The sequence below is a fragment of the Leptodactylus fuscus genome, chromosome 2, assembly GCF_031893055.1.
Source record: "Leptodactylus fuscus isolate aLepFus1 chromosome 2, aLepFus1.hap2, whole genome shotgun sequence".
In the NCBI taxonomy this organism is placed as follows: domain Eukaryota; kingdom Metazoa; phylum Chordata; class Amphibia; order Anura; family Leptodactylidae; genus Leptodactylus; species Leptodactylus fuscus.
Window position 1 is genome coordinate 138,280,805 of NC_134266.1, and position 14,359 is coordinate 138,295,163.

A 14,359-nucleotide genomic window follows, 5' to 3' on the forward strand; every position below is an offset into this window, starting at 1 on the left:
AACAAAGAGATTTCTGGGCAAAAAAAAATCTTTTTGAAAAAAGGTCTGTTTGTGTTATTAATGGGTTAACAAGTGCACCCAAACACCTTTAGCAGTGTTTTGAGTGATTTCTGGGTTTCTCTGAGAGCGCCTAGCATCCTCCGCATTTGTTTACTTGGTTTTGCTTCCTAATGTCTTAGTCAACCTACAACTAACTTAACATTAACACCATCTCCCTCTCATCCCCCCTCCCCTCTCACGCTCTTACATTCTCTCCCTGTGGTGATGTTCCGTTTCCAGAAACAGAATGTCACCGGATAATCAGAAAATGTGTCTGGGGCAGCCACATGACCACCCCCCAGGGATATGGGTAAGTACAAATCAATAGCAATTTCTAGTGAACTTTCCTTAATGTACTTACCACTCTCCATTTCTTGCCTTCTAATTCAAGCATAGGTGGTTCTTTTTTGGGAGCTGGTTTGGCTGCAGGAGAACCAAGGTTTGTCGGTTTAGGACTTGTAAATGGTTTAGGTCCACTTCTGACTGGACCACTCTGAGACTTCAAAGAAGGATTTTTGTGAGTCTTCATATCATCAGACACATGTTTCAGAGCTAGAACACATTGATGGACAGTAAAGTTAGTTACATAACTTTCATATTACTAATTCAGCAAAAAGTAATTGTGCAATTATTTTCTGCAGGACCAATAATGCTAATCGCAAAGTACACATTGTGAACTCTGTCCTTCAATACCAGTACAAGGCATTAAACTTTTTTTCTTTTTTTTTTTTTTGCAGACTGTGAGCCCCACATAGGACTCACAATGTACAATTTTCCCTATCAGTATGTCTTTGGAATATGGGATGGATATCCACGCAAACATGGGGAGAACATACAAACTCCTTGCAGATGTTTTTTTGCCTTTGGCAGGATTCGAACTGAGAACTGCAGCACTGCAAGGCTGCAGTGTTAACCACTGAGCCACCATGTGGACCCCAAGGCATTAACAATTTACCTTGCACAAGATGGTATGACAGCTATTGTAAAAGGGCACTTGCCACTTCAACTGACTTGGATAAATATTATATGCATTCCCCATAACATAAGAATTCTGGAGTATCTGTTCTTATACCTCTGTATTGTAACTCCCGTTTTTCCTCTAGAAATTGTAGAAAAAAAAAAAAGCACTAACATGGTCCACATGGGCACCCCAACCAGTAACAGCCTGCTGTCAATTTATCTATGTGTCTAGAAGGAATAAGAGGAACAGCCAAATCTATGGTTCTAAGAAGAGACTCCAGAATTATTTCATGGGGAATCCAAGTATTTCCATAGACTTATCAGGAGTGGTGGCAGGTTCATTTTTAGGACTCTGTTAACACCAGTTATTTATAACAAATTTGAGTTATTCATATACTGGTATTAAACACTCAGCTTTATAAAAGTAGGTTTCTTAAAATTTTAATCGAAAAGTTAAGCTATAAATCTATCCAGAACTATTGACTAGCAGCTGTCTAAATTTCATATTCTTAAAGAGGACCTCACACCACTGCCAACAAGTCCAGCTTTTCAAATAATTTATTAGGTACTTCACCTATTTCGGCATAGCAATCAATCCTGTTCATTTTGGTGCCTGATATGCTATGTATGCTCTGTACTGTCAGGAAGGCGGTGTCAGGCAGGAATAGGCAATGTGTGTGATTGAACTATGACTCTAACTGCCTCCGATTTCAGCTCTGAATCACATCCCTCTACCTGACACTTCCTTTTTGACATTACAAAGATTAAGTAGAACATCAGGAATCAAAAATACTGCACTTGTTGCTCAGGAATGGTGTGGGCTAGAAAGAAAATTCCAACTGTGCTGGAGTCAGTGGAATGGAGCCTATTAACAGATGGTAAGCATTTGAATTGGTGGATATAGTGAAAGGTCTTCTTTAAACAGAACACATTTTTCTTTCTGTTCTGCATCTCTTCATGATACCCAGGATGTAATACTGCAAAGTCATCCATTAGGGACAATCTTCAGTTTGTCCTCAACTCCACAACTAAATTTCCACTCAATTTTCTCCTTCCCTTTCAGATCTTTCAACATCCTTACACTAACATACAAAGCCCTTGAACCTAGCCCAGGGGTAGGGAACCTTTGGCTCTCCAGCTGCTGTGAAACTACAACTCCCATCATGCTCCATTCACTTCCGTGGGAGTTCCCAGAACAGCAGAGCAAGTATGTATGCTGGGAGTTGTAGTTTTGCAACAGCTGGAGAGCCGTATGTTCCCTACCCCTGACCTAGCCCCTCTGTAAATGTCTTTTCCACATACCACTAACTCATATGTTCTGCATATGACCTCCTCCTACCACATCACACATTTGTCTCCAGTGACTCTCCATTCCTAATTCTGTAGATCAGTCTGGCCAACACTCCACATATACCAGCTCTACAGACAAGAAGATTAAAATTCTATCACCAAGTAAAATTACCTTACAAGCCACATCTCTGGTTTATAGGTCTATAATAATTTTTATAACTAGTTAGTCTGTGGCTACGAGGAAACATTATTGGGTTTTTATGATCTTAAACAATTTTATTAACTTGTAAAGCGCCATGGACGTTAATTTGCATATTAGCATCATCACCCATTTATGGCATATAAACTCATTTTTGCTCACTCAAGTTGAAAAATCATTTGTAATATTTTCTTCAAGATATAGTTCATCTTTTCTTGCCACAGAGTGCCTGTTTGTTACCTCTGGTGATATTCTCTCCCTGGTTAAGTTGCGCAAATAGCTGTGAACGAGCTTCAGAATCATCAGATTGAGCTGCAACTGGAGGTGGTGGTGGAGGGGGAGGTGGTCCTCCAGGTGGTGGTGGAGGTGGTCCAACTTTGGGGGCTGATGGAGCACTAGGTGCAGCAGCAGAAGGTCCAGCCTTTGGTCCCTAGAAATGAAACAAAATCAATGTACAACTTCTAAACCCTAGCTCAACCAAAAGACTACTGAATTGTATTTAAGCACTCTCACATTACAAAAAGAACATTACACTTACAGTCTGTCTCCAACTTAAGCCTGTTGTATGATGTTCTTTGATGTAGGCTTGAAGCTCAGTCCAGATGTTCAAGTACGAGCGGACCCAGTCTACATGTTTCTTATCACTGTCCAGAACATACATGGTAAACAATGATGTGTAAGCATCCATGTGTGTACCCTTCATTTTTTTTTAATGGGGAACATTTTTTGTATATGTATGTAATGTGCATACATGGGGATAGCTATGATATCTCTTTGGTACATGGCCATTTTCGGCTTCCATGATGCACCACACATATATATACACACACACACTGTTTCCCCAAAAATAAGACCCCCCCCCCCCCCCTGGACCACCTACAACCGGCAGTCATGCCGGTGCTCCGCTAAGGAAGCCCCGGCATGACTGCCGATTGTCCCCCGCTCCAGCCGCTGCATAAGACATCCCCCGAAAATAAGACAGGTCATATATTTTGGAAGATAATTTAATATAAGACCTGTCTTATTTTCGGGGAAACAGGGTTATATATTTGGACTAGAGCAGGAGACCAAAGTGGGTCAGGGATACCAGGCTCTGACAAATTTATTATAACCCACATCAAAACACTGGTGTGACTTACAAATAAATCTGTCAGTTCCTGACTGTCATAGATTTCATTTTGTCTCACAAGACATCCATTGGTGCACCTAAATTATTAAGAGTGCCAAAGGCTCTTAACTGTGGTGCAAAAATAAATAGAAACAAACTAGATACAATATAAAAGTAAAAACAGTAAAATTTTAATGCAGAAACAAGATAGGAGCTGCTCATGAAATAGATGACTTACACATCCTTGTATTCCTTTAAGACTCTGTTGGTGTAAAACATTGCTGCATCAGTCATTTCCTTCACATAGGGAACAGGCTTGGGAGACTGAAAGGAGGAAAGAAAAAAGGTATTCCAACATGTACAATATAATATCACTAAGTTCAAGTTAAGGAATATGACGACAACAATTAGGTTTCCTATTAGAATCCCTCAGAGACCTACAGGCAAGTCTTGAAATCTTTCTTCCCGGTCTCACCCCCCACGGAGTTTGAAAGGTTGTGTCGAGCGGGTGTCTCTACTAGAGGTCTTATCTCTGCCATATATAGGCTTCTCTCCGTGTCTGAGTTGTCGTCCTCCCTACCTCATAAGTATATAACTAGGTGGGAGGAGGTTTTGGGGTGCCCAATCCCCTTGGGTTCTTGGCAGACTATTTGGTCCCGGGCTGCTAAATCCTCCACATGTATTACCTTCCGGGAAACCCAGTATAAAATCCTCATGTCCTGGTATCATACTCCTGTGCTATTACATAGACTTAACCCTACCCTTTCCCCTTTGTGTTGGCGCTGCCAGTCCTCTTTGGGCACGATTTTTCACATTTTTTGGGACTGTCCTCTTCTTCGCCCCTTCTGGGCGGAAGTGCAACTTATTACAGAAGATCTTTTTATCCAGGGGGTCCTGCTGGATCCATTGATTTATCTACTTAATTTGCCTCCTAAGCAACTTGGTAAGAAGACCTCTCATTTATTTTTGTATTGCGGCAAAAACTCTTATTGCCTGCCATTGGAAGGATGTGCTTCCCCCTACCAAACCTGAATTGATTGTACGTCTTAAGGATGTGCGTAGCCTTGAATACATGACAGCCACGCTGAATCACTCAGTGGAAGGTTTTGACTCCATCTGGTCGTCCTGGGATGCTTACTGTATAACGCATGGTTATTGACTTCCCTCTGTGCTTTCACATCTGTTCATATCCCCTCCCCGTCCTTGCCCACCCTTTCTTTTTTGTCCTGCTCCCCTCCGTCTTGTCTGTCCTGTCAGTCTTTTTTTTTTTTGTTTGATTGTCGTCATGTGTCTCTTGGTTCCTGCAAGTTGTGGAAGGCCGTTTCCAGTTAGGCCTTTCCTTTGTTTTATAGTATTTTACATGACTTTTGTTTATGGATGTATACTTTGTTTTAAAACTTCAATAAAAATTACAGTTGAAAAAAAAAAAAATCTCTTCCCTATGTATGATTTTTCCGCATTCACCATATGTAAAGATCCAATGTTGTCCATATAGAAGATATTATTCACAAATCATCCCGGTTACCAAAAAGAGGAATGATAAAGTCTGAGACCTGCCACTGGACCATGGAATCCAATCAGTTACATGCCCACCGTGTGATCTTGCAAGGAAGTCAAATTTTCCATTTTAAGCCAACTATTAACGGGGCTATCCAGGCTAACATTTTTTTTTTTTAATTCGGCCGGGTATGGTGAAAAAAAAAAAAAAAAGAACAAAAAAAAAACAAAAAACAACCCCCCAAACCCCCCACCTGTCCCCGATGTCTACTAGCGAGGTCAGGCCCTGCAGCTCCGTTTTCTTCTGACTGAAGTCCCCGCCGCACTTGACTGCTGAGGCCAATTAGAGGCCTCAGCAGAAGGGACACGGGACATCACAGCCAGCAAGGACTTTCAGCAAAAGTAGACAGCCAAGGAGCAAGACTGTCTTTTTCTAGACTAAGACAACAATAACCGTTGTTCAATTACACCGTGCTAATCATTCTATAGAAAAGCAATGAGGGGGGTATACACAAACCCACACAAGCTTGTTGCTGTACTTGATACAATAAGAAAAGCGAAGGCAGGCTTAGAGAAAAATAATAGATGCCAAACTCCTCACCACTGCGACCCATCCAAGAGCAGGAACGCTTTCACTGAGAGCTGAAAGATGATTGAACTGTTTGCTGCCCCTGTTTCTCTCTCGGAATTCTTGAACAGCCTGAATCTGTTTGGACAGAGGAGCTAGGACTGCAGAAAGATCCTTCTGTAAGACAAAATCACAATAAAAAGAAAATTAGTTATAGTTCTTATAAGCGTTACCTAGTCTCAGTAAATAGTTACAATATACAAACAATAACAATCATACAACTTTGCACTATATTCTCTGTATCATTTCCTAAGTTTCCTAGATCTCTGCTTGCTGTTATTCTTGGTTTACTTCCAGTGGATAAAAATCAGTCATGTGATGTACACAACTCGTTACAGTGCAGTAATCAGAAGTCTGACTTGTAACGCGCTGTGCTCCTATCACATGACCATGGACTGATTTTTATCTACAAAAAAAAAGTAAACAAAAAAAAATAAAAGAGCTAGCAGAGATGTAGAAACACAAAGAATTGATACAGAAAGAATAAAGGAAAATTGCATAACTTTTAGCTACACAAACAATAACACTTGCTGAAACTGGACAACCCTAAGTACAAAGTCACAGAACAGGAAAGAGAAATCTATATGTAGGCTAAAACAAACAAACAAACAAATTATATATCTATATTCCCCCCGGAGGTGTATTATACACCAATAAATTATAAAAAAGTGTATATGCACATGTCAATATGCATCATCTGATACAGTATGTATAACATTAAGACCCACCTGGATGGAGCCTTAAAGAGGACCTTTCATGTCCTCAGGCACATGCGGTTTTATATACCGCTAGAAAGCCAATAGTGCGCTGAATTCAGCACACTGTCAGCTTTCAGTTTATGTGCCCCAGTGTTAGAGATATTGGTGCTGTTGGTTTCGAAACCGGTCTCTGCCCACGGTCAGAAGACCATAGATTTGTACCGGAAGAGGGGTTCCTCACAGCTCAGCATCATTGCTAGGCGGTAAGGAACACCCCTTTTGACAGTACAGAGCTATGGATGAGTACTGTCAGGGGGCGTTCCTCACAGCCCAGCGCACTGTTGGTTTTCGAGCGTATATAAAACAACAGGTGCATGAGGACATGAACGGTCCTTATTAAAGCAGTTGCCCGTGATAAAATAATCTTGCTACACTAAGATAAACACCCTTCCCCGCCTAACTTCTAACTAACAAAAATGTATATTTACCCAGATCACCGGGGCAGTCGTGACCAGCTCAGGCTAATTTTCTGATTTACCGGTGACATTTTGTTTCCCTGTTTTGGGAAACAGAACGTCACCAATACCACGCCCTACTCTCATCATACTTATACGTCTTCCTGTCCGCATCTTCTGGACATGAAACACCACTTCCTTCAGGGGGGCAGGCTCCTTTTCTTCTTGGCGTCAGTTAGCCTCTCACTCCTGCGCAATGCAGCCGGCCGAGACTCCAGCTGTATTGCGCAGGCGCCAGCAGAAATCAAGAGAAGAAGGAACTGGCGGGAAGTCACCTCCCATACCCAGAAGATCCGGACAGAAAGACAGGCAAGTATGATGGGGTGAGGAAGTGGGCAAGAGTTAGTTAAAAAGGGCTAGTAGTGGGCAGGCTAGCTAGAGAAACAGGGAGGGGGTGGGAATGAGAGGGGGATCTGCGTGAATAATGTAAACAATGCAGAGGATGCCAGGAACTCCAAGAGAAACCCAGAAATCACTCAAAACATTGCTAAATGTATTTGGGTGCACTTAGTAACTCATTAATAGTACTAAAAGACTAAGAAAAAAAAAAAAAAAAACAGGCACCATCTTTCTTCCCAGAAGGTCCCTACACATATTTCAACTTCTCATTAAAGCTCAGGTACCCTTTATAGAAAACACATGCTGTACGTTCCCACCAAATGCAATTAAGGAAAACAGAATTGAAAACCTTTCAAGAGAATTACTCTATATGGAGCTGAACATTTTGCATTATTTATCAGTACTTTTTAGCAAACAAAACCAAATTATTTATGAGATTTTATCATAGAAGTGAACAGATCAGTTTTGGCTACTGATATCACAGGATTGTCAAAGAGGCCGGCCTCACAGCTTAGTGGCTACACTGGGTGGTGGGGAAAACCACAGATGTGATATAGGTAGCCAAAACTAAAAGCACTGATATCTCTGGAACCAAGCCAGATCAGATACCTGACAGAGTGCAGACTTCAGCACATTGTTGGCTTCGCAAGAGTATAGAACATGCTCTAACTTAGAGGACATAAAATATCCTCTTCAAACAAGTGACATGGCAAGGAGATTGCCACACGGAAATATTTCATGATTAAAGCATAACAAAAAAAAAAATTTCTGGCAGTATGAGCGTCTAATAGAAGACCCCAACTGTATACACTTGTCAGTCGAAAAAGGAAGGGGGAAAATGGACTCTCGACTTTTGAAAGTATGTGTCATCTTGTTGTGTGTTACGCGGTGTGTGCAATGGTAGTTAGCCATATCAAGAGAATGTAATGTAGGCTCTCTAGTTAGACTCTAGCTAGCTTTAGTAAGCCGGTATTTTACTGGCTCTGAATTTTAGTCAGTGGCTGTGTGTATTGATTTGTAACCTTTGTGTGATTATCACACACCCTCTACCATGGAATGTGTGTTTAAGATTCACCGATTAGGACCTATACTAAGGACTCAGACATAGGTTTATTCCCTGTCCTATTGATCAACTGGATGGGTAGGCTTTGCAAGGCTATGAATATTGAGCCTTAATCTTGGCTCCAACAAACCATTTGAGTGTACCTACTTACCACCTAGCAGTACCATTGGAACACAGTGCATTTATTTTAATCCTGAACACAGATTACTTTTCATTTTTTGCTATTCAAGTTATATTTTAGTGTACACATTTTTTTCTTTTTATCCTATTACGTTGGGTACACGAACATATATTTATCTCCAATTGTATTAACACATTTTAAGTTTTACCCTTAAGGATAGTACAAGAGTATCTGCAACACAGCACACTGAGGTTTAGAAACAAGGAACTCAATTTGAGCATGCAACAGGAAATTCTCGTAAGCAAAAAGGAAATATTGTGTCAAATGAAAGCTTACCTCGTCTGGCTTCTGAAACTGTGATGCTTTAACCAAGATGTCACGCTGTAAATTTAGGCCCACAAGCAACAACTCAGCCTAAAGAAGAAGAAGAAGAGCAAAAGGTTTAAAAGTGCAAATAGCACTGACAGTAATGAACAGGGTTATTGTCATTTTCTGACTGCTCATATCACTATGAAAAATGTTACTACCCCATCAGTCTTATTGCAAGCCTCAGGTCATTATAGATTTTTGGAAAATGGGTTTAAACCAAAGAGACTTACATATATCTACATTTCCGTTTTGCCTGAATAGAAATAGTTAAACAAATCAAGCAACATTTCTGCAGATGAGGATCTGGTCTCCACCACCATATATCCTGCTAAAGACCATCCACAAGCTCCCACAAATATGGAGTTTAGAAAATCATAGAAACATTTCCATATTCCAGTTCTCAGCTAAATTCATTAAAGTATAAGAGCTCGTTCACATCTGCGCCCGGGACTCCGTTCTGCAGGTTTCCCTCTCCTGCACAAAACAGGGAAGGAGTCTGAAACCTGCCAGAATCTTTCAAACTCATTCATATGCATGGGATTGAAAAGTGTCTGGCCGTGAGCGCCAGTGAGCGTTTTATGCTCTCCGCGGCAAAACGTTCTTTTTTTTAAACCGGACACAAAGTTCGACATGTAGGAGTCTGTGTCCAGTTTTAAAAAAAAAACGGTTTCGCCGCAGAGAGCATAAAATGCTCACCAGCACTCATGGCCAGACTCGGCATGACAGGTTTCAGACGGAAACCTGATAACGGAGTGTGAACCCAGCGTTATTCTGACTATATACATAAGTTGCATATCGACAGTAAAGTGAGTGTGGACCCCTAATAGGACGTGAATAGGCAGTGTAATGATAGAAAGTAGTTCATATGTAACACTTTAAATATTTATTTTGAAGGCAGAGTTGAAGTTAACATATTTACATACATACTTGTATAGCACACAATCTGACCTCAAATCCACAGCCTTGGAACAATGATGGCATTTTCTATGGATAGGCCATGAATATTTATAGCCAGAATACCCCTACAGCCCAATAATAAATTACAAGTGCTTCACACTTCTGACGCACATGCCAAAAGGGCAAATATGCTTAGCTTTCCATGTACAGGGCATTCTTAATTTTGTACATTCAGACAGAAATGGGGAATAAATAAACAGCAATTTTACGAAGGTCAGGACATTTTTGCTAAGTATTCAAAATACTTCTACCTCACATAGTAAGCGCTATACATGGCGTCAATTACACCCACCTGCTTCTGCACATCTCCACCTATTTCTTTGCTGAGTTTCATAAACTCTCCAACAGCTCCAGAGACAATAGCATCATAAGTTTGAACAAACTGTGCCGTTTCTATAAAGGGAGAGGAAAAACCATGAAGTATTTGATAAAACCAATATTATTATATATGGAGAAAACATTCACCGTCTCACCTGCAGCAGAAGATCCAGCTCCTGAACCTGCTGCAAGAAGCTCCAGCTTCTCGACTGCCTTCTCCAGTCGATTAACTAAATTCTGCATGTCTGCCATGATCTACAAATGGAAAAAGTATAGAAAATGAAGGAACAGATAAAAAAAAAAAAAACAGCAGCACAAACTGTAAATCTACAGAAAGGCTATTTTAAAGGATCAACTATGACAAGGATATATCAGACTACCGACTGTTTGATCCTCAGAGCCACAGCAGCTCAAAATGGGGAAGTCTTCAAGTGTTGCAGTCACTGTTGTAAGCAGCCTACATAAATATTACAGGAAGTGACTGAGCATGTCAGAGCAGATACCAAGACATTCCACAAAAGCACACACCGCCTTTTACTTTTCTGGTTCAAAATAATAAGGTGTGCCACTCATATCAGTCATCTGCTGCCACAATGATCAGTGAAAGTTATGCTGATACACTATAGTAATGCAGAAGCTGTACAAGGAAAAGTGACTAAGTAAAGAGGCATTAAAGGAGTTGTCAAGGCTTCAATTTTTTAATTAGGCCGGAGGAGGTGAAAAAAAAAAACAAAAAAAAAAAACAACCCCACACATCCCTTTTCCAGGTGCCCCCGAGCACGGTCCAGTCCTGCGACTCTGTTGTTTTCTTTCAGCAGAAGTCCCCGCCAATGTGACAGTGGTCTAAGGAAGAGACCCGGGCATGTCACAATTGGCGAGAACTTACGCAAAAGACAGTCGAGCAGGAGGACCGGACTGGGGACAGAGGACTATGTTATTTTCCACCTACCCCGTCCTAATTAAAATATATTTTAATCTGAACAATACTAAGACAGCATTTACTCTGTGGTACCATAGGAGCGATGATCCAATTTCCATAAGTGAATATGAGCAAAGTGTTTGTAAGCAATGAAAGCTATTTATTTAGACATGTCACCGGCCTCCACCAGACACTTCAGGTCAGGGTACACTCACTTCAACAGGTACAGATGTGCCAGTATAGAATGTGACAAGACACTGATCATGGGGGAGACATCTTACTAGACTTCCTGTAAAGTCACTGAAGAACACTAGAGTCAGCCTGTGCAGTATACTACACTGTGCAGTACTCATACAGAAGACATGGTATAGGTTTGCTGCACACCGGTCCAAACACGAATGACAGCCAGTGGTGCCATGACCATACTAATACTGCAGCGCACCTGCGCCTTCCACATACACACAGCCTAGCGCAGACCTAACATTAATACACACACATCCCAAAGCCGGTACCATACCGGCAAAACGTACCAGTCCCCAGCACAGCCCCGCCCTGCTCACCTCCGCCGCTGCTCACTCTGTGCCCCACTTCCGGCAGTCACCTCCCAGTATGCGCCGCGGGAATTCACTTCCTGAGAAGACCGATGGGCGTGGCTTGGGGCGGGCAAAGCCTTAGGGCCATGTCTGAGGAGAGCCGTTTGACTACGACATGTAGGATAAGTCATGTTCTCCTCCGCCTGGTCTAAAAGAATCTAGCCATTGGTGTTTGCTGTTTCAGTGCCTGAAGACTACATCTTATGAGCTGCCATTATAATGAATATGAAAATCACGTCGATTGCCCAAATGAAAGATGGCGGATGTATCCGCCTTAGAATCACGGGATGTGGGCTGTTGCTATGGCGATAAGGGAGATCAAACCATGACGTGGTCACCCGGATGACATAATGTGGACCAGTAGGCGCATTCTGTTACCAAAGATGGTCACATATCTGCCAGGCTGCGGGGCGGGGCGAGCTTATTATGTGCAGGTGGCTGGGCTGGATGTGTTGGCTGAAGGCAGGGCTGAATGGGCCTAGTTATCCAGTCACTACATCATGGCTGCTGCAAGTTACTTAGTAAAGTGAAGTGTGGCAGCTCTGTAAACATGAGTGAGCTCACTGACCCTGACCTTCTATGGCCTCTGTGTGTATACATGTCCTTGTATGGGGTGTGAGACTGCAGAAAAACTCAACTGCTCTTATTCCTGTCTGTCTGCGACCTGAAGGAAATCAAAGGGGTTGTCCGGTTGTTACGGGGAATATAAACATAACAAACAAGTACTCTCCTCGCGCCTATATGTCTGTATACAAGTCATCAGTGATGTCACATTTGTGCTAGGGGGTAACCAATCACAGGCATTAGAAGTGACCTCTGCACAAGTGGCACGTAACTGCTGTTACATGCCCGATTGTGAAGAGGTGACCATTGAGGCCTGTCCATGCTGCAATGGTCCCCTCACACAAACAGCACAGGACCTGTATACAAAGCAATGGAGCTTCCACTACTGGAAACGGAGGCGTGGGAACAGGAGAATACATGTTTGTAACCCCAGTAACAGCGCAATTAAATCATAAGAATCAGGACTGGACAATCCCTTTAAAGAGGACCTGTCACCACCTCCAGTTCTTAGCATCTGTTTATAGACGCAGCTTCACTGATTCAAGGGGTCATGATTCAGAGCTCCAATCAGAGGCAGCCAGTGTCAGAAATCAGAATCTCACCCATCGCCTGTTCCTGCTTGACACCGCCCTCCTGACAGTACAGAGTCATAGCATATCAAGCACGAAAACTAAAACCGTGACCAACAGTCAGTGTATCGGAGACTAAACTAATGCCCCCTCTGTTCTGCTCTATGAAAATAATCATCGGGAAGGGGGGCCACAGGGGGACTGTCTGCTATACACTAAGAATGTTTATGCAGTGCCCAGAATGCATTGTAAAAAGTTTCAATTCTCACATAACCCCTTGTCACTAGAGACTAGAGGTAAAAAATTGTTCTACTTGGTTTAGTGCAGGGATACCCAATATGTCGATTGCGATCTACCGGTCGGTCGATCGCGAAGGAAGTATGGGTTGATTGCGTGACACAGCCAGAAGCGTTCATTGCAGGTGCGGTCTGCTGTGTGGGAAGGGCCTGGGCCACAGCTCCGCGTAGTTTCCGTGTCAGACTGGAGAGCGGGGAGCGTGTCATGCCCGGAGCTGCTGCTTCTGTCCCGTGTGTCTCAGCGGCGGAGCGGAGGGAAGTCTTACCTACACTCCACCACCGAGACACACGGGACAGAAGCAGCAGCAGCTCCGGGGGATGACGCGCTCCTCGCTTTCCAGGCGGCCACGGGCAGGAGCCTTCCAGGCTGGGGGTCTGTGCTGTGGACACCGGTAGTGGTGTCGACTCTGTGCTGGGTGCCCGGGCAGTGCCATGGGAGCTCTGAGCCAATTAGAACGTCTGCATCAGAGCAGGCCCCGCCCCTTAGACTTATTAAGCCCCGCCCAGTCTTGTTAGACTTGTGGGCCCCGCCCACACAGCAGACCCCGCCCACACAGTAGATCATTTTGACTTAGTCAATTTATAAGTAGCTCAACCCCTGTACAAGTGTGAGCACCCCTGGTCTAGTGGGATTCATGGCAGATAATCAATTTTAAAGGGAATCTACCAGCACGAAAATCGCTTCCAAACCACTTCTAAGTGTTTTAGGGTCGATTAGTGGCATAGTGAACATAATACAAATTGCTGTCCATGGGACATGTCAGTCTTTCTGTTATGGGAGTGGCACTAGGTAGTGACTTGGGTATTTCAGTGTGACTGTGCCCTGAGTGTACTGAACAGCTCATTTCCATATGGAATAAAAGATGATATTCCCAGCAGCAAAACTGCACTTTGACACTAGAAAGGTTTGATCATTGCGCCACTAACAAGCCTAACAACAACATTTCATTGGGTTAGAAGCGGTAGACACTGTTTAAGCCCTTAAGGACACAGCCGCATATTTCAAAACTGATGTGTCACTTTATGTGGTGATAACTTTGGGATACTTTAACTGTAACAAGTGATTTAGGGGGCGTTCACACTTGTGTCCATGTTCACCCGCCTGGTTCTCGTCCTATTTCCCGGGGAAACTGGATAGGGGACGACTTCCTGGAGTTCACTTTTAAAACCCATTCATTTGTAGGCAGGGAACGTAAAAAACAGTGTTACTTTCCTGTCCATGTTCCAGACAGGCTTCGGGCCTACTTATGAGACGTCCCTGACATCACATGACAGGGACCTGCATCCCGGTTCATGTAACGTCCCGGACGTCATTGA

The 14,359-nt window shown here is 42.9% G+C and overlaps 1 protein-coding gene across 4 annotated transcripts in view; it reads right to left on the reverse strand.

Annotated features, from left to right (window-relative positions):
* The window catches only part of CAP1 (cyclase associated actin cytoskeleton regulatory protein 1), a 15,585-nt gene extending 3,933 nt beyond the window's left edge, over positions 1–11,652 (reverse strand). Inside the window, exons 1-9 of one of the 4 annotated variants that reach the window (XM_075264780.1) lie at positions 11,581–11,652; positions 10,257–10,356; positions 10,076–10,176; positions 8,794–8,871; positions 5,695–5,838; positions 3,835–3,920; positions 3,027–3,132; positions 2,729–2,918; positions 401–591 (exon numbers count right to left, since the gene is read on the reverse strand). In XM_075264780.1, the coding sequence (XP_075120881.1) occupies positions 401–591; positions 2,729–2,918; positions 3,027–3,132; positions 3,835–3,920; positions 5,695–5,838; positions 8,794–8,871; positions 10,076–10,176; positions 10,257–10,353 (993 nt within the window). In that variant the 5' untranslated portion in view covers positions 10,354–10,356; positions 11,581–11,652. Of the gene's footprint in view, positions 1–400; positions 592–2,728; positions 2,919–3,026; positions 3,133–3,834; positions 3,921–5,694; positions 5,839–8,793; positions 8,872–10,075; positions 10,177–10,256; positions 10,357–10,485; positions 10,507–11,537 lie in introns of those variants that run through there. The other 3 variants (XM_075264781.1, XM_075264782.1, XM_075264783.1) reach the window with 3 other exon arrangements.
* Positions 11,653–14,359: the final 2,707 nt, after the last annotated feature.